The sequence below is a fragment of the Drosophila elegans genome, unplaced genomic scaffold, assembly GCF_018152505.1.
Source record: "Drosophila elegans isolate 14027-0461.03 unplaced genomic scaffold, ASM1815250v1 contig_149, whole genome shotgun sequence".
In the NCBI taxonomy this organism is placed as follows: domain Eukaryota; kingdom Metazoa; phylum Arthropoda; class Insecta; order Diptera; family Drosophilidae; genus Drosophila; species Drosophila elegans.
In genome coordinates, this window is record NW_024545513.1 from 13,889,472 (window position 1) to 13,910,183 (window position 20,712).

A 20,712-nucleotide genomic window follows, 5' to 3' on the forward strand; every position below is an offset into this window, starting at 1 on the left:
TCTTGTTTTACTTATTTTAAATCAGACTTAATTTATTGCCTAATCAATTAAATACAAATAAATTCGATTTTATTTCCAAAATTCCCCTTTCAACGAAACTTGTCAGTTAGTAAAACTGTAAGTATTTTAAGATTTCCCTTTCATCTTAATCTTTATTCGCAATCAACATTGGCGGAGGACCAGAGCTAACTCAATTATTGGTCTGCACAAATTTGAAAAGTTGAACTCGCAATCCCATCCGTGATTCTGTCAATCGGAAGTTTCGTTCGCACAGAAATCCGTAGTGCCATTCTTCTTCGCCCAGCGCAATCACAGTTGGCCCCAAAATTGTCAAAAGTTTTCGCCCCGTTAGCCCCATGAATATTTACTCTTTGTTCTCAGGCCCAGATGGTATGGAATCAAAGTGTGGAAAATAAAACAAAAAGTAAGCATATGTACATCACAGAGGTGCAGGATATGGAGTTCAAGTCGTAGGGGGAATGCGGGTCGTACTTCAGCTAGATGCGGTCGGATCGGATCGGATTGGATTAGAGTTGGGGTTGGAGTTGGAGTTGGAGTTGGGCTGGTCAGGACCAAAAGGAGTTTGGGGGAATGCAAATTACTTGTGACAGCTTTCAAAAAGTTCAACATAGTTGTCGATGGTAGCTTCGTCCTCCTCACTTGACAGCTGACACATCGAGTGTGGCAGGGGCGGCAAGTGCACAAGAGTTCATCCCGCACAAAGTTCATATGTGCACTTAAAACTGCGGTATTGTTGTAAAACTATAAGTACTACTTTACATACTTTGCATAATTTACGCATATCTATGAAGAAAAATGATTAAAAATGTAATTTCATATAAGAAATAATAAACAAATAAGAAAGTGTGCTATTCTAACCTTTTTTAATCCTACATGTCATATAACAATATTTTACAATAATCCATAAATTGTAAATCGCAATTGAAGAAAATTGAGTGTAACATATATTTAGTACAAAAACATCGATGGCAAAGATGATTTAGACTTTTTTGATGTTTTTTAGATATTTATTAGGTACCAGCCCCTTAGGGAATATTATTTCTGCACAATCATTTTATATAAGTTTTAAAAACCAACCAACTTTCTGTCTTATTTTCCTTTCAGTGTGGGTGAACTGCATTTCTGATCTAGCCAAAACAGCAACAGAAAAGAAGTTGTAGGCGAATGGCAGTGGGTGTGGCAGTGGCAAGGAGTTAACCCCCTGTCTATGCCCCACGGGCTCGAGTGTCGGCAGCCCAACCGTTTTTGATATGGTAATGTGGCAATGGCAGTGCGTGTGTGGAATGCTCCGTTATTAGATTTTCCCCCCGTCGTCCAAACTCAAAGTGGAAACCAGAGAAAGGAGTCGAGAGTAGTTGGTAAAGGGGCAAACGTCGTCGAGAGTGCCATAAAGTAGTAATACTAATTAAGTTGTGTATTATGCATGTGCAGCTAGAGTTGAGGAACGGCTCGGTGGATTGCGTTTGGGATTGGAAGTGGGATTGGAAGTGGGACTGGGACTGGGACTCCAGCTCGTCAGTTCGGTGGAATGCCTGGGGTCGGGCACTCGACTTGAGCAGCCAGTTGACATCGTTTAGTTGAGCACTCGCCGAACACAATGGATCCATCCAGTAGGGGATTGCTGGAGGACCGGCTGCCAAGTGTATGTGGTTAGATAACCTGGAGAGGATGTCATCGAAGTGAGTGCTTTCGCTCAGACTAGGTCAGTTTTTTGTTGCCTCTCAGGCATATTGATTGGATTGCCGAGGAAGTAAGAAGATAGTAAGTCATTGACTAGGACACATTGTGGTTCCTACTTCGAAACAGCACAGCTTTCTTTAAATTTAAACTTTAATTCGATTTCAGTGCGCTTAAAACAAAAGTTGTTAGTATGATAGTTTTTGCATACTCAGAATAACATTTTTCTAGATTTTTTTTTTTAATTCAAAATGAATAAAATAAATCCGTATTAGCCATGACGAAAGTAAAGTACAAAGTGATCTTTGACTTACTGTTGTAACAAAATTAAATGGTTTATGATTTGAGTGTGGTCTTATGAAATCTTAAAAACGTGTATTACCAGTCGAATCACTCTAATCGAATCAGTTGACTCACCTTGCCTTGGGGTGACCTTTGAACTGGGCCACCTCGGCGTAGCGTCGTCCCAGAGGAGCCTCCTGGGGACTGAGCAGGGCATCGCAGAGGGCCGAGGGCACCGACTGCTGATCGCCGCCCACCGGAAGACTCATGCCCTTGAGCAGGCGGACGGTGGGCTCCACGGCGGCACCCGATGACCTCAACTGCTCCTCGGCATTTCGGTTGGCAAAGTTCTTGAGCTGCTCCCGCAGCGAATAGTCCGCTGAGCTGGAGCACGAGGTGGACTCCGAGGCGGAGGATGAGCTGGTGGACGAATGGCACCTGGGCACCGGCGACGGTGAGTGCAGATCCTGGCCAGCATTGCCGTTCTGCAGATCCTGGTAGGCGGCGTGGGCATCCTCGGAGCCACTGCTGCTGCTGCTGCTGCTACTGCTGCTGCTGCCACTGCTGCTTGTCGAGGAACTGGAGCCACCAGCACTCGACTGATTACTCTGACTGGTCGTGTTCGAGACGCAGCTATCCATGCTGGCTGTTGAGTTGCGATTACCATTGTCCCTGACCTTTTTCGTCGCATCCTGCTCCTCCTCATCGTCCACCTGCTGGGGCACAATGATCAGGGAGGTACGCTTCCTGAGCGTATCATCCTTGGCATTCATGTTCTGTTTGAGCGTCTTGTCCGACTTGGTGGTGTACACGATGACCTCCACCTTCGAGGAGTTATCCGCACAGGACACCGCCGCTTCGGAATTTGCTCCAGCTGAAACTGCTGTTTCGTGCGACATCCTGGCTGCAAAGTCGCCTTCATTTAGTTACTGGCAAATCAAGCTGACAGGGAAATGGAAAATTGATGCTACCAACACTGCACTGCAACTCATAAATGAAGACACCCCCACACACACACATGTGTCAGTCTCTTTTATTGATTCCGACATTAAATACCCGAGGTAAGCCCCCTGCACCACCTCTTAAGATATCGGATATCGCATATTGCACATCCGATGAACCACTCAGAACATGAATTTTAATACAACCCGGCCACATTGTGGCTTTCAAAATGTTATTACCAATAAAAATGCCAAGACAAACACATTGGTATTATGTAACTGCAGTAAAAAAAAAGGGCAACACCTGCCAAACGACAGGCAGTTTCAACAACAATTTTGAATGCCCAGTTTAGGGGTTGACAGATTTTGGCAACTTAGTGGGAGGATCATACAACATTTAATATAATATTACAACTTTAAGTATTACAAGCTAAACAAAGAGGTAAAATCAATTTTCTACTGGCTAATAACAGATCTTTTATTTCTTTAACTCAACAAAATTTTTTGCTAATTTTTACTTAAGATTTTTAGAATATATTACAAAGACAAAAGAAAAGACAAAAAATGTATTTTTTAAACCGAGAGTATCTTTAAGTACAACAATATATTCTTTAGTTTAACCACCCTCTCGATAAGAGCATTCAACATTCGACCGATTGTCAGCTAGACTTTTATGGCTTTTATGAACTTTTAACAATAATTCCTGTGTCAGTACGCAAGTGTTTGAGTGCTTGTCTCTGTTGCTTTTTTTCAGACCTGTATCTCTGTGTTCCGTGCGCACGTATCCATTTCATTTTGTTGAAAAAAATTATTAAGTATTTCTTGGCGTAAGTGGGGCTTTCTTCATGGAAAAACAAAAAAAAAAAAAAAGCTGTACCGAGAACGGAAGGCAAAAGGTGACCGCTGCAGATGAATGAATGGCCCATATATTTTTGGGAATGGGTGCCATTAGAACGCTGGCTTGTGTAAACAGTTTGTGGCGATAAGCAATTACAAACATTTGTGCTGGCTTTGTTTTGACATCAAAAGAAATTGAAAGAAACTCCCAGCAAAAGTAATATTAATAAGCAAAAAAAAAAAACAAAAATAAAAGAACACACCAGAAATACTCGTATGTACATTTGTACGAGTATACCAGAACGAAAACGAGGCGATCCAGAGCAGAGCGACCAAAAACCAAAATGGGTTTCGTTTTTCCTCGTTGTGGTCGAGTAAATTCTTAATTTATTTATTTGCTGTTCGGCCTCAGACCACATCATTCGAATGGAGCATGTACAATCGTATGTTTGTGCTCTCAAGTCTGCATCTTTCGTCATATGGTAAGCCAAATAGTTTCCAATTCTTGGAGATTTGTCGCAGTTTCCGTTTAACGTTAAAGACTCACTTTAAAGGCAAGCCGAAAAGATTTTGCGTATCATTAATCAAGAATATAAACCTACACATTTATGTATTTACAAAGGCTTTTTTCAGCAAGTTGACTTTCAAATACTTTTAAATATTATAACATATATATTGTTTTTTCTTATTTTTTTATATTTGTAATTCCTTTGATGACATTCCCAAATCCCAAGATTTTTGAAATATTAATATTTTATTGCCGATTTCGACACCCACTTTTCCCACGAATTTCGAGTCATAAGCGCCGTCGTTTGAATGCTAAGTGCTTCGGAATATTGCCATCGATGTTTTGTCTGGCACCGATTCCCTTGGCTGCACCTCTCCAAATTCCCCCACAACTCATCAGTTACCCGACCTGCACTTTTCCGCATACAACCCGCCGCATACTCCTCGTTGCTGGAACTTTCACGATTTCGCCGATTTCAGTCGTGCTCTGGTTGAATTTCGAATGCAGAATGCATTGGGCAACGCAGCAAGGGTGAAATGTATAAAATAAACATTGCCGCGCCGCATTTCGCAATTACCTGAATCACTTGACGAGCCAACATTGACAACAATTACACTATAATAGAGACAATCGCGTTTCGTGTTCGACATATTCGTTGCTATTCGATTACATTTGAGTGTTTGTGTACGGCTTTGGCTTTGGCTTTTAACTTGAATTGGTTGCGGCGCTCTGGCGAAAGATATATTCCATAAATATCTGATTGCGATTCTGATTCATTTCGATGGCAGAATTTCCTTGTAAATATATTACCATAAATTGTCTCGCCTTCAATTGGTTTCGGATTCATACTCGTAGTGGGAATGGGAATGGAAACGGGAATGGTAATCCTCATTCGCAAACATTGCTTTTATGAACTATGCAAACTTTATTTCTCTACCCGTCGTTCTTTCTCGGTCTCGGTTTATATTTCTGATTATTATGCAAAGTGTGAAACGCAATTGTCAACAAATTGTCAACCAAACTTGGGCTAGTTGAGCAGTTTGTTTTCATTCTGAAAAGGAAGAGGGCACGGTACCCATTTTGGAGTCATTCGAATACGAATCCGAATCCGAATCTATTTGGGCTGACTGCCAGGCGAAGCTTGACGCGATTTGAACGTCGCGTGCAAAAGCGCTTGCCATTTGCCTTTGCAATTTGCAGCCTTTAAAAAAAAAATAGTTAACGTATGAATAGTCAGTAGTGATCGATTTCAAGGCCAAAGGCGGCACGATGCTCGTTTAAATATGGCCCGATAAAGTCCCTAGGCCGAAATGTGCGAAAGTTTGTCCAGACAACAATTATTTAATAACAAATAAAACTGCACAAATTAATTTTAAAAAAAAAATGCTATCCGTTTAGTCACTTTGTTCAATTTAAACTACCTGCCTAGCTAGGTATTCCATTTGTGTCTTTGATTTTAATTTAAATCTTTTAACTAAATGTGATTCACAGAACATGTATCATGTATTGATTCCACTAATCGTCCGCACCATTTGACATTCAGTTTAGTTTTCCGCACATATGTACATTAATGCTTAATCATCAATGTCTTGTGTTATGAGTCAAGCATAAATGCATATATACATATGTAATTCCATGTTTTACTCTATTGTTCTACTTGCGGTAAGTGCATCTATCAACCAGAATGCAATTAAAATCATCCCATGAATGTGATTCATATGCGAGTGAGTGAATAATGAATGAGTGCTTATCGCTCTTGCTTAACAACGAAAAACGAAATGCCCCCGAAACTCTGGGGATTCCGTAAGTGGAATGCGATAAACTTGGAGCTTTTCCCGCCCCATCGGTACCTCCTCAAAAGTCAAAATTATTATTTTTTATATTTATTTCATATCCATGCTTATGTGTGCGTGTGTTTTTTGTTTCCTTTTTTTTTTTTTTTTTTTTTTTTTTCTTTGGGTGGGCAGTTCCGAAAACACGTTCCGCGTTTTTGTGTTTAGTAATTTTTCAATTCTGCCCCCTTGTGGATGGAGAATGTGGTTTGGGTATGGGTATGGGTATGGGTATAGCTTTGGGTTTATTCTTTCGGCGGCTGAGGGGTGAGATCTGCCCCGGTGGTTGCTTTTTGTCTGCCTTGTTACTACAAATTATCGGCGGTACGCTCGGCACGTGCGCGACGTGTTCCCACAGCCAGAGGGGGGGAAAAATGGTTGCGGGGTTAAGGGTTTTCCCTTCCACAGTTCCACCATCACAGCCCCCATTCCCCACCCATGGTGGCGGGTTTTAGTGTAATTGATTTCGCATTGCAATGAATGCGTTTGCTGCGTGCCCGGCTCAACAATTTGAGCTCTTTGATGGTTTGACTTTGGCCGACAATGGCAACCCTGTTCCGGTCCATCAGGTTTGTTCTTGCTTTCAATGTTTCAAGATTTGCTCAAGAGCTTGCTGATAAAACTATAAGTATATATTTATACCAAGCGTTGTTTTGCATTACTAGTTTATTATTATTATTAAATGCCAAAAAAAAAGTCTTATATTAAAGATAACATTTTTCAAATTACCATTTGGCAACCCTTTTTAAATGTTTCTCTTTTTAAGATCAATATATGATAAAAAATTATTAATATTATAACATTAACGATTTTTGGTTGAGCAATTTGAGTGATTTTCAGCAATCCCTTGATTTCGTATCGATTTGGATTCACAGAAATTGGTGAAAATCGGAACAGGGTCGCATGCGTTTCCGTCAGCCTATGGCGACAACATTAGCCAAATTGATTTCGACAGCATTCGCTGGTCATTGAGGTTCCCCTCCACTTATGAGCCCCATTCCACTCCACTCTACATTGCTATTTTCCAACTCAACGGAGCTCAAGGCCTTTAGTAGTCCACCTACAAGATATCCACGCCCACGTCGTGTCCCCCAAAATGCGCTGTGGAATGCCAGACGTTGTGGCGTTTAGAGCTCAAGAATCAACAAAACCGGGGACAAAAAACAAGATGAAAAACAAAAAAAAACACACGAGCACAAACAACATCAACAACTTAGCAATGTTATCTAAATAAATATATATGTGGCCTGCGACATGAGTCTATAAATTATGTAAATGCAAGTTTCGTTTATTTCGAATGTGTTCCCTTCCTTTCTCCATAATTTTTGTGGTGTTTGGAAATTTTTGTAAATCGTATTTTCGTTCGGGGTTTTTATGAATTTTTAATTTGTTCGCTGGGATTCGGTTGAATGAAAATTTCACACTTTTGCCCAAGAGCAATTTGTGTGATTTGTGAACTAAAAACACTGCAAAGAGATCGTGAGATTGGGCGGCCATCAATGAAATTTCCTCAAATTGACTTAGGGTGTCGTTGAATTTATCTGATGGATGCCAATTGGTGCGGGTATCTGTGGGATACATTCGATCTGGTGGGCGGATCGAACTTAAAGTATATCAGTGTAACCCAATAATGCAAATGAGGAACGTATACTTTCGTGGGTGTAGTTTTAATACGCTTGCAGAGGGCATTTTAATTTTTAATACATGTATATATATACTTGATTAGCATTTTTATATAGATAGAGTGTTAAATATTTATCAAACTGCAGTGCTTTTATAGCCTTTTTCCACTTGATTTGTTTTAGAAGTGGCCACAAGCTATTTGTTTTTAATAAAAGGCGTTTGTTATCCCCACAAGACTCATTTGACGGCACAGAAACCTGCTTTTAAATGGTTTGTATTTTTCTAAAATATATAAAAAAGTAACCCACATAAAACACACATAAAGTGTAAATAGAAAACTGGGGTTACCGATTAAATCTTCTTTTAAGTACAAACCGTAAACATAATTTCGATAGTGCGTAGCTAACCAAACTCATAACACATTGAACTCTCGTCTATCTGTGGGATAGTTTTTGTTTTTTTTTTTAATAATATTTCTATGTGCCAAAGCTAGCCCGGTGAGTAATGGGTTGCCTCACGCAGCTGAAAAGGAAACAAAATTCGCCGCTTACACAATTTGTATCTATCAGATACCCCGCCAAACTTAATTCGCTTGGCATCGCTGGCTAGATGCTGTCGGTCGGTCGGTCGGTGAAAGGCGCCGCTAGAAAATATCGCCAGAAAAGCAAAACAAGCGCGGCTAACAGAGGCGTTGAAATATTTATGATACGGGGCAGCTAGAAAATGCACACAGAAAGAAATGCCATTCGCTAATAGCTACAATCGATTGAAGTTCAAAAATTCAGCTCTAAATTTAGATGAAACCACCTTAAATTTTAATATCAAATCGCAAATTACAAATGTGATATTGTGAACTTATCTGTTTTAAAACGTATTTTCTGTATAACCGTTTTCCGACCCCTTCGCAAGCCATTCTGTTTTTGTTTTAAGCTTATCTATGCCGCAACACTTAACGATTTAATGCTTCGTGGGTCTGCCGAGTTTCTCCCATGAAATTCTCATACAAATTAAAATAGAGTTGAACCATATTATTGCAATTCGGAGCGATAATCGGAGCATGGCTGATATGATTAGTTTTTTTTTCTTCTGTGCAACAAAACTCCCGCTGACGATGTTACCGATGTTGCTCCATTTGTATCTTACGGTTTGTAGTTGCAAAAGTTGACCATACAATAGAGGCACAAACTGCACACAAAAATATGAAAGTGCAACAACTGCAGCAACAAAAACAGAAGCATGAACAAAACAAAAAAAAAAAGAGCAGCACATTTATACACAAAAAAAAACCTGCTCAGCAACTTTTACGCTGCGCCCTCTTGGAACGCAAGTGTATGCCATTGGCAGCCTGAAAAAAAAAAAACAAAACCAACAGCAGCAAAAGATACAACAACGGTAACTCCACAGCGGCCCCAGCAAAAATGCAGATACTTCAAACAAACAAAAAACGAGAATATAAAATACTTTCGGCAAAACGAAGATTGTACACCCTTGAAAGTAATACAGCTATAGGTCAGATCATTCAAATATAAAAAATAAATTTCTTAATATTTATACATTTTCTTATATAATTATAAGACAAAAATTTCTTACGTATTAGCTCGGTTTGTAAGTATGGAAATATTATCTTATATATTAGCTCTATCAACAAATGTTATAAACTTCTGGTAAAAATCGTAGTACCCTCTGCAGGGCTATAAAAATTCGACACATAACATAATGAAAGCAGCGGCGTCGCTGTCCATTGTGGAAATTAACATGTAGCCAAGCAAAAGGGGGTCGAATTATTATTTTCCCAGCGGAGATCGGCGGGAATGATTCCCCGCTTACAGCTGACGTCACTAGTTCTAATTGAAGAGGCGAAAGCTTAACTGCCTTACGATCGAAATAGGGAGACCTGGGGATCCGGAAAGCCAGAACGAGTTTCAACTGGGCGTGTGGGGCTCTAATTAAAGAGAAATATGCACACAGCACTGTCCAAGTCCATCGTTCATAATCCATAAAGATCACTTAACGAAGCGAAATGTCGAATTGTTAGCGATTCGTTTCCAGAGTTGTAAACATCTTGGAAATCAATTGGATGTGCTTTATTATTATGAAAGTCTATGAGGCGAATAAGGCTTTTCTATAGGCTTTTTTTTTGTAGATAAGGTTATGTTGAAGAAATTGTGCTTAGAGCTTTTGTTAAGGTCAAAAGTCTTTCAGAACAATCAATGTTTAATTGAAACGATTAAGACTTTCTAAGTCAAAGTTTTCTTATCTGCATTGTCGTTAAGCTTTGTTAAATCCGATACCAGATGTTTTTGGAATTTCTCAATTAATTAATAATAAATGACTTAATTTGCCTCGATTCCCCAACCAAAGCGCGAACTATATTATTTAAAGCAAAATCAAAAGCCACTAATCATGCCAAATATGTGTGTTAAGCACTCAACTACTGATCGATCACGCAGCAACGCACCAAATTGCAAATTAGTCCTCAAAAAGTCGAGAAAACCGCGCTCGATAGATCGATCGATCGATCGTCTTTCAGCCCACGGGGATATTGAAATTGAAATGCGGAAATTACAGATGAAGTAGACAGAAAAATGTGTCAGCTGTGGAAGTCGTGTGTGATTCCCAAAGATCGATGAATGGGCCATTTGGCCATCGAAGTTGTCACTGAATTCACACACGAAATGTTGATTTATGACGACACGAGATACACAACAAAGTGACACTTTCGCGTTTCGATTTGAATAAGGAACGCAATCTATTTGCATACGAAACACGAGAGAGACTAGAGCCAAACGAAATGAAGCGAAATGAAATGAAATGGGAGGTAGAAATTAGCATAATAGTCGGTCTGTTCAAGTCAGACGATCGGAAATTCATTGATCTTGTATGCTGCGTTCGCGTTCTTGTTTTTTTATATCGCTTTGTGCTGTTGTCTGTGGGTCAAGTCAGTGGTACCGTTACAATCTGCTCTAAAAAAGCTTTTCATTTACTCCATCGACTATCATCTATCTTTGCATATATATGTACATATCATATAAATGTATAAGTATGTATATTCCACATTTTCTCTATTTTCATTCTCTTTAGTCTAGTCCCCCTTTTTTGTTTTGTTTTGGCTCCTTCCACTCTATCGCAGCGATTATAAAAATATTTTTTATTACAATATCTTTATATTGGTTCGTTTGCGTGGTGTTTTCTAAGTGTTTTACATCGAGTTAAGTTGATTTTCGTTTTGTTTTTATGCGATGTTATTTTTACGCCTTCGACTTGTTGAATCACTTTGACAGCCGAGCATGAAACGCCATTTGAAAGAAATACGATGCAAACACACAGGCAGGCGGAAAACTTAAACTAAAACAACAAACGTGGGTCGGGGAAAACTTGGAAATACACTCCACATACTACACCAAACACAATCCACTAGGCCGCTGGTGGATATTACAATAATTATCTAACGCAAAATTATTTAACATTAAACCGCAGCAAGACCTACCCCGCCACCTTTACCGCATCTTTCGAACAACATTTCATATTCACACCGATAAAGTAATATAGTAAATTCCTTGACAACAAAAAAAATACAAAATTTAAGTTAAAGAAATTCTGGACATTTATTATAAAACTAACTAAGAACAAAGAAAGCTTTGTAATATCGGCTGCATTTTTTTTTTGTATAACAAATATTAAACAAAAATAATTATTTATTATTTATTTATATATGGAATAAGGAATTTCTCTCTGTGCAAGCAGCGGAATGTGGGAAAAGAGAAAGATAGATTTGCTGGGAAAAGGAGCGGCATGATCGTTGGTTATTGCCACGAGCTTTACAAGTGCAAAAAGGGTGTCGTTGGGTCAATCTTAATTAGTTGCACAGCTGGGGAGTTTGAAGCGCTAACAGATGATGCCACTGTTGTTGCAGCAGCCCAAAGTAAATGAATATCTGCCGACTGCAGTTCCGGGAGATAATTGATAAAGTTTGCATGTAAGGCGAAGGCAGTTCCATGTTTTTGCAAAACAATTTATTCTTTTTTAAATTTTTAATATTTACAAAGAATTTTCTTAGAATTTTCCTAAAATTCACCAATTGATCAATGAAGCAAGGATACTTTCAAATAGTAAATATTTTAAAACTTTGTTATGTCGGCAGAGCGCCGGCAAAACACTTTTCTATGAACAATAGATAAGAGCATGGTGTTTTTGTTTTAAACAATATTATCACTTTTCTTTTAATAGAATAAAAAATGCAAAAAAGTTTAAGATACTACAATTGTAGTAGTAGTACTATTCTAGATGAAATTAAATCTCTCAGTTTACCTAGTTTTAAATGCTCAGTTCTTAATTGAAACCCGGAAAAGGTTTGTTGGCCAGTTATGTCAATGATTTTTGATTTGTTCTTTGCTGGGCAGCAATCGCTGTATATGGCCCGTATATCTGAGATACTTTTTATTTATGGACCTCTATCGATCGCCAGTTAATCCCTCACCCACACTCGGCAGAGAAAATAAAACGACAAAAAAAAAGCAGCAGTCGAAGACCTGAGCAACCTGCTCTGCTGGAATGCGCCCGTCCCCACTCACAAGTAAAATAAAAAATAAACGAAGGCAAAAACGAAGGCAAAGGGGATAGTATCTGATTACAGTTTGAATGGTTGCAATGAACCAGAAAATTTGCTTTTGTACACTCTGGATCCGTGGTGTGTGTGTGTGTGTGTGTGTGTGTGTGTGTGTGTGTGTGTGTGTGTGTGTGTGTGTGTGTGTGTGTGTGTGTGTGTGTGTGTGTGTGTGTGTGTGTGTGTGTGAGTGTGAGTGTTCGTTCCCAGATACTTTTTAGCCGCAGGTGGTGGCTGAAAGTTAAGGGAATGGCGAGAAGAAGGAACCACGGAACCACCTAACAAAGAAGCAGGTGCAAGGTGCTGCACAGTACGAAATGATTAGCTTTCTTAACTCGAATTAGAAAATCTACATTATTTCACAAGGATTTAGATAGAATATTATAAAATACAGCTAAGGGACAGAGTTTTATGCTCCCAAAAACAATGCCCAAAATTGGAATTAGAACATATGACTCCAAAACAAAAAATATAGAACTACTACCACAAAGTCGGTGTGACAAAGTTGATAGCTAATATCTGGGGTGCTACAGAAATCTGTTTTAGCCAAATTTAAACTGAAAGTCTATTCAAGATCGATTGAAATTAAGTTGGAATTTGTTGTTTTGTTTTATGGAAATAACAAATATCTGTTGTTTTGTGATATGGAAAAATAAATTAGAAATTAGTATATAATTTGTATTACATTTTCAAGAATTAATGATTTTCTTGGTTTTTTTTTCGCTGGATGGAACTTGGGCACTAAGCTTTGGGTTTCACCCTACGCCACTCCCGTTTCCTTGGACATTTTTCTGTCCGAGGTGAAACGGACACGAAACGTGACTGGCAACAAGTTGAAGCCGAAACTGAGGCGAAACTAAGGCGAAACTGAGGCAAAATTGAGACAAAACTGAGGCTCGAGTGGCCGAGTGAAGTGCGGCAACGTTGTTGCCGATGGTACGACAATTACAGTTATTTTATGAGTTTGCAGAGCATAACCAGCAGCAACCAAGAACATCGGCATCCGCATCCACATCTACATCCACATCCACATCGTTTGGCCACTTCATTTTGCAAAGAGAGCGGAAATTTAATGAGCAACACGCCCTCGCAATTCAGCTGCCACACTTCGCCTCATCATGTGCATCCATCAGATACTTTATTTCTCCCTGGGCAAAAAGGCAGCATCCACATCCACATCCACGTCCACATCCACATCCACTGTAATGATGCGTTTAGCAGATTATGAGCCCAGCTTTTGGACCAAATTGGAGCAGCCACTGGAGAAACACAGTTGGAAATTGCAAACGCAGCCCAGCATTTTGTGGTCACTGGGAAAATGCGCATAACTGCATCTATCCCAGAGCGATTTTAAGGTGATTTAGTGCGGTTGGACATGGTAAGTTGAAAATAACAGAGTCATAACTTTGACAATCAGGTAAAATAGCTTGCGGAAGTTCGGTAATTAGAAAAATGTTTAAATTCGCCAGACAGAAAAGAGAAAAGATTTGTGCTTTTAAGCTTACTGTAAATTAAATTAAATTAAAATTAAATTATTTAAAAGGCTTTAATTATTTATGAAAAGTGTTTAACTTTACTTAACTTCTGTCCAATTTAGATTTCAGCATCTAAATGTGTTATTTCCCAATGTCAGTTCATTATTAAAACTTAAACCCTTTAAATGGGTACTCACTTGATTATAGTATTGAAAATTTTAGGTTTATAATGTATAAAACAATAAAAAATAAAAAAATCGCAAAAAACACAAACAAAACAGATTTCAAGTGGCAAGGTTAATTAGTTCGACCTAGCTTTTGGTTTTTGCCTAGAGTATGTATAAGACTTAACTTTGGCAAAACAAAAGAGTAGAGGTTTGTTGAAAAAAACATTCAGCTTCTAGTGGTAAGCTCTTTGAATTAAAGACTAATAAAGACAAGTATTTTAGAGCCTGCACCAAACCCTTGAGAATGCTTAGTAATTCATATTTGTATCCATTATTTTTCCATGCTACACTTGTAGCCACTATCGACTAGTTAAGTGGGACAGCAACAAATCGCTTCATTTATGTGGCAAACACCACGACATGCCACTTTCACATAAAAATGCCAAAACAAAGCAACGAAAACTTGGCCAAAACCAACTGTTGTCAGGCAACTTGCAGGCAAATCAATCGTTGTGTTGAGTGGAGTGGAGTTGAATTAAGTTGAGTTGGGTTAACCTGGTCTAGTGTTGGCCCGTTTGCGGCATAGTTTATGGCAGCATATAATACTAATACACTCCCCCAAAAACTTGTAATCGGGGTGCCAAGCGAAGTGCGGCAACGTCGCTCAAACTTCAACTTGGCCATGTGGCATGTCAATTTTTCCACCATTTGCGGCAATTTCTTTTCGTTTTCGGCTTTTCCATTTTTTTTTTTCTCCGAGCTCTTTTATTTGTGTTTATTGTGAGGCACAAAAGGTTAGCCTGCCCCGGCTCCATTTATTCCCCCGGTTTCGTTGCCGTTCGTTTAATTTTATTGCCTAATTTTCAACTTTGATTGCTGCCACACCCCTCCAAAAATAAAAAAAAAAAAAAAACGAAAAAAAAACCCCACCCTCTTTCTCCTGTCACTTTCACGCTTGTTGACATTTCTTTGGCAGAGAGTTCGGTTGCTTGGTGATTTTCCCACCATTTTACTGCAGTTTAACTTTCAATTTTCGCCAGCCAAAGTGCGGCTGATAATCTATTTTTATATTTTATTTAGCATTTTTATGCGGCCCCCTAACGTTGTACATACATACAGACCCTTGTAATTGCCGACAGGGTCGAATATTAAGCGCTTCATTTAGTCCAAGCGAAAATATCATAAAGAAATTAACATTTGCCGGCTCCTTTGGGGAAATGCGCTGAGAGGAGAGGAAAGCTCATTATCCTATTACCTGAGGGAAAACCACAAAAGGATCATTAATTACAATTTACTGCCGCTTTTGCGGCATAGAAAGTTGCTCTTGGCGCAACAACCATCTGTCTTGGGGAAACTCTTAAATCTTAACCGGTATATAAATTGAGATGTATATTTGGACCACTGTTATAGCTCTTCGTTTATCGTAATTTCTGGTTATCCATTAAATTGTTATACGATAATGTAGCAAGCAGATTTTAATAACATTTCGATAACTTAAAAAAGGGCAGAATACTGCAAGATTAAATCCGTTTTAGTGACTTGTCAAGTGCAGCACCACAATTTCATCGCAATCACCATTTACGTATATCATAACTTTCTTATCTCGTTTAGTTTACGTTTTTCGTTGCAGCCGCAGACTTTTATTAAGCAACTGCGGTTTTGATATTCCATAAAAAAGTCACTAAAAGTTTAACGATTTTCGATTTTGTCATTCGAGTTGACATTTGCTTTATTAAAAATGCTTCAAATGGTACATACAAGAAGAAATCATTTAGAGTGGCGCTGTTGGCTAAAAGCGAACACATCTGCTGCTCTTGTTTTTGCCAATAATATCACTAAAATTATTTGTATCCAAAACGAGAGAGGAAGTGAACTTGGGCTAGTAGTGAAAATGTACAGTTAATATACTAATTTGGGGTTTTAATAAAGGTTTTGAAGTTTACGTTTCTTGTTTTTAATATCTTTTATTGTTATTTATTTTCAAGTGTCAGCAGACGAAGTAATTTGCATGTCAAACTTTTTTTTATATAAGTTTCTTACTTCCTCTTTGAGTAATTTTGCTTTGTGGGTTTTGACCAAATTCATTTACCACCGTCAGCCAAAACGCTGCAAAAATACAGTCAGGGTCAAAATAATAGCATATTTTAATAATTAAATAAAGTATACAAATAACTATGGCATGGGTGTTATATTTTTGTATTCATTTCCAATTGTATTGCCTTTTAAATTAATTTTTATAAATATACGCGTCAAAAAAGTGGTTAAAAATATTTTGAACATAAATCAGTAAGCCATAGCTTTTGGATTTTAAGTGTGCACTATTTGGTTTGGGCCCTAGATTGTTTCGTGGATATCAACAGACAGTTTAATATATAGATTATTTTGTGCGCAACTGTATTAAGTGCCACCAAATCGAAGTTTGTGTTCACCTTTTATGAACGTGGTGTGCCAGATATATATTTATTTCGAGGGTTTGGGTTTGGGTTTTTGGTTCTGCTGTTGGTTTGGGTTTTGCTGCGATAGTCACCCACGCACAGATTGCGAATATCTGCGTATCGTTCAGATAGACGAGCTCCACTCATGGCGAACTATCAATAACATCAACAACAAGAAGTTGGCTTTGTCTTTCGCTGATTTCGTTTTCGCCGCTGTTTTTGTTCTTGTTGTTGTTGTTGTTGTTTTGCCCTGTAGGCGGCTGCTTCCAGTTGGCTTCTTGGCTTGATTAAATATTGCCAACGACAACGGCGCAAACTGGCGCAGCCCAATCTCAAATCTCGAGTTCAAGATGGGAAAGACTTCGTCATCGCCATCGCCATCGCCATCGCCATCGTCTTCGTCTGATGACGACCGCCTTTCAGCTCAGCTCCAATCTCCGGATCGCCCATACTCCCGGTTTTAAGCTTCTCTAGCCCCCCTGACAACCCACAATTTGCAGTGCGTCGTCAACGTCTGAAGTATCTTGAACAAAAAAGCAATGAAGATGCGAAGGCAGCGAAGGCAGCAAAGGCACAAAGAGCATGCGGAAGTGAGGCGAAAAAACCAAGAAAAAAGACCAAACCAAAAAATGAATTGAGATGCTCGTCATAACCCCGCCCTTCTTGCAACAAGCCTCAATTGAGAAGAAGCTAAAGATCGCAATTATTTTTGTACAACGTCTGACTTTGGGGACCGCGAAATAAAGTTTAACGCTCTTTTACAAAGAGGTTCGGGGATTTCAGTGGCTACAGCAATTTTAATTTGAGGCATGTATTTCGAATCAAATTATTTGCCTAAATGAGATTTGAGTTACTTTTAAAATTATTGCTCTTTTGTATTATTTTTCAAGCTATTTCTGACTGAGTATTAAAACGAAATGATTTATATTTTGACTTCCAAACAAATAAATTTAATCATTGAGCTTTTTTTATTGCGCATTGTATTTATCTACAACTGTTTTTCTTGAAGCTACTTCTTGCTGAAACAAAACAAATATATTTATTCATTGAGCAAGATTAAGTGATCATTCTGTTTATTGTACTTTAATTGACAACTCTTATTATTTAAGCTTTTTTCGGCTGAAACATTTCCTTTATGGATTTAAAAAACAAATAAATTTAATAATTGCGCAAGTTTTTTTGGTCATTGTATTTACAATTGATTTAGTTTATAAGGCAAATAAATTCAATAGTTGGACAAGTTTTAAGGGCTAGTATTTCTTAATTGCATATATTTTGAAAAACTTTAGATATTATCCAATAAACTCATAAGTTCCAAAAGTTATATAACAATCGTCAATCGTAAGACCCCATAACTGTTGTTAAGTATGTCAATCAGACTTGTGAAACATTATTAAAAACAATTCAAACAAATCCTCTTAAATTTCTGTCAATTTCTCAAACAATTACATACATGTCCAGCAACTGTTACAAATTCGTTTCCAATTCTTTCTCTGGGAATTACGCAACGCAACTTATTGAGATACCAGCAAGGAGTTTCGTAATCGGTGATTGGTTTGTAAGAATGGGAATGGGCACTCCGAAATGGGTTATGAATCGGTCGTGGGGGGCAGAACTAAATCGGAGACGGTGATAAGGCAGGTGCCCTGCCCTCTGCTCTTGGAAAAGCCAAATAAAGAGAAAAACGAAAGTTAAAATTGGCCTCAAGCTGATAACAAATAGGAAAAGAAGTCTTTTCTACAGACTGCAATTTGTTATTGTTGACTTTTGAGTTTGCCTGAGGTTGAATTCATGATTTGGCCTCAGTTTACTTTTCAAAATCTATTTAAATGTTTGCCCAGCGCATACACCATAAGAAAATAAGTACACATTTTCGTTAATAACTTTGCTATTAGCTCTAATTTGTTTCATGGTACACGGTGTTACGAAAAAACCATATTAACGCACTTTGTTTACTTTGTAAACTGTATAAGCAAAGCTTTGCTTGTTCAGCATTAAGGAAGTCGCTCTTTTTTAAAGCAGAAAAAGGGAAAAAATATATATAATATGATGATCATATTGCTGATTCAACACATATTTTAGGACTAAATACGTCAACTTGAAACATTGAAATAATTTAAGATAATATTATCAGAAATCAATTTTATAAGCTGAAAATTTTTATAAAAATTTAAAGTGGCTGTGGGTATCGAACTCGGACCTTCACTACCACAATCAGATGTTTTACATTTGAGCCCATTGTGATATCCTCAAAATGATTATAATTTAACGTTATTCATATATCAAAATTATATGCAATCTGTAAATATCTAACATCGTTTGCATTTTTCTCGGTGTAGATAAAGTAGCAATAATGAAATGGAAGATAAAACGACGGCTGTGGGGAACAGACAAACAAATTACAAAGAAATTGTCATCGTCGATTTGTTGTTGTTTTTGGGGACATCATCGATTGACCGTCGATATCTGAGGCGCCCTCCCATCCGGAATCCCCACCACCACCCCCCGTTCCCCCCCAAGAACTTTCCAAACAAAATGTTTTCCTCTTATCGCTTTCAGGTGGCAGCTTTGATTGGGTGGTCGATTTCGGGGAGTCAGTGAGTAAGTAACTTAAATGTTCCATCGTGTTTTGTCGCTCTTCATCTGACCAAAACCCATCCCCTCCCTGTGGTTTGTTTGTGTTTTGCGCAGTGCAAGTCAACTGATAAGGAAAAGCCGGCATATTTGTTGCACATGGCAGGGGCAAAGACATGTATAGGTTGGGGGGGGGGGACCAAGTTCAAATCGAGGGGTGAGAATTGTCATTAAGTCAACCGCCCTGGCCCTTTGAACTCTCTGTCTATCTCCGTACATTCAATTTTAATTGCCAAGGGTAGGTTCATTGTATCTTTGAAATTTTACAGCCGAGCTATTATTAACTAAGCTCTAGGCGTCGGTGGATTTTAATATTGATATTTTAAAAATCTGTTATTTGTGTAATACATACATATTCACTTTTGATCAAAGGACTGTACTTTGCCAAATTTATAGAAAAATGTAGAAATTCGACTTTTGTTAAACTAAAATGCTTTAAATATAATATTTAATGCCATATTCAATATAAAAAAAGTTTTAGTTACTTTAAGCTATACAATTCTATAGCCCAAACAATTATTGTGTTACATTTAATGCTTTTGGTTGTCAATATTGACTAAAGCCTTAAAAAATGAAATCTTAACCAGTTGGGGTTGTCGACGATATCATTTTCAAACTAATTTATTTGTAATTGCTATGATCATCTCTCATTTATAAATCTCTTCCATTAGTTGCCTTTGAAATATTTAATTATTAACTATTTTCACTAGAAATCCCCTGTGGAATTGCCATAAAAAGCATCAGGAATCCTGTTTATCTTCATTATTGAGTGCATTTTTTGTGTTGGTAGCAAAACAATTTTTCATTTTGTATTTTATTTCTTTTTTGTTGCAATACTTACATGTTGCTGCTTTTTGTGTCGGGTTTTTCTATGCAAATTTTTAAGAGGCGGAGAAGAGACTCGCTCTCTCTGTCTCCCTCTCGCTGGCTCTTCCGTCTCTTTCGCCCTTCTGGCTTCGATGACAGTTCGTTGACTGTTGAAAGAGTTGAGTTTCGTACTCGATTATTGTTTAAAATGCAACTTCTTGCACTATTTTTCGATGCTTCGATGGCATTTTCACAGTTTGCACTGATCTTATTTGTTTGTTTAATTGAAACGGATGAAATAAAAAATATTTAAGAATTAATTATAGTATTTTCTGCTGCAGAATCGTTTACCCACTCATTCGCCCAATTCATTCGAGTGGTTGTCATGGCAACAAAAAAAAAACCAAAAACCCCATTGCTGACCATCACTTGATATGTAAATAAAATGTAAAAAATTCACTCAGGCGTACAATGCACGTTAATGAAACTCAACGCTTCGAAAAACAAAAATAAAATAATTAAAAACCTGAACAATTTTCATGATGAAAAACTGACAAACATAAAAATAGGGTTCACATCGTCAGATGTGAGTATTATGCAAAAGTATTAAATTTTCAATACTCAAGATTGTTTTTAGGTTTCTATATTTTAGAATTAACAGGGATTATTATTTGCTTTTATAATTAACTGATTTTGATTAATAAGAATCATATCAAATTTAAATTTTTAATGAAAATGTATAGGGATATTGAAAAATATATAAAAGAAAATGTGTTAAAAATGTATACTTCAAAATAAATTAAAAGAAACAAATTTTAAAGCTGTATTCAATCAACTCTACATTGTTTTTCTCTGCGGCTTTTCGCGCCC

At 37.8% G+C, this 20,712-nt stretch overlaps 1 protein-coding gene across 5 annotated transcripts in view; it reads right to left on the bottom strand.

The window, feature by feature from the left end:
- The window catches only part of LOC108140860 (protein sprint), a 113,197-nt gene that overhangs the window by 40,712 nt on the left and 51,773 nt on the right, over positions 1-20,712 (bottom strand). Inside the window, exons 2-3 of one of the 5 annotated variants that reach the window (XM_041710083.1) lie at positions 19,877-20,104; positions 2,116-2,880 (exon numbers count right to left, since the gene is read on the bottom strand). The exons of 2 other annotated variants lie outside the window; for them this stretch is intronic. In XM_041710083.1, the coding sequence (XP_041566017.1) occupies positions 2,116-2,880; positions 19,877-19,878 (767 nt within the window). In that variant the 5' untranslated portion in view covers positions 19,879-20,104. Of the gene's footprint in view, positions 1-2,115; positions 2,885-19,876; positions 20,110-20,712 lie in introns of all 5 variants that reach the window. 2 more of the 5 variants (XM_041710081.1, XM_017263847.2) reach the window with 2 other exon arrangements.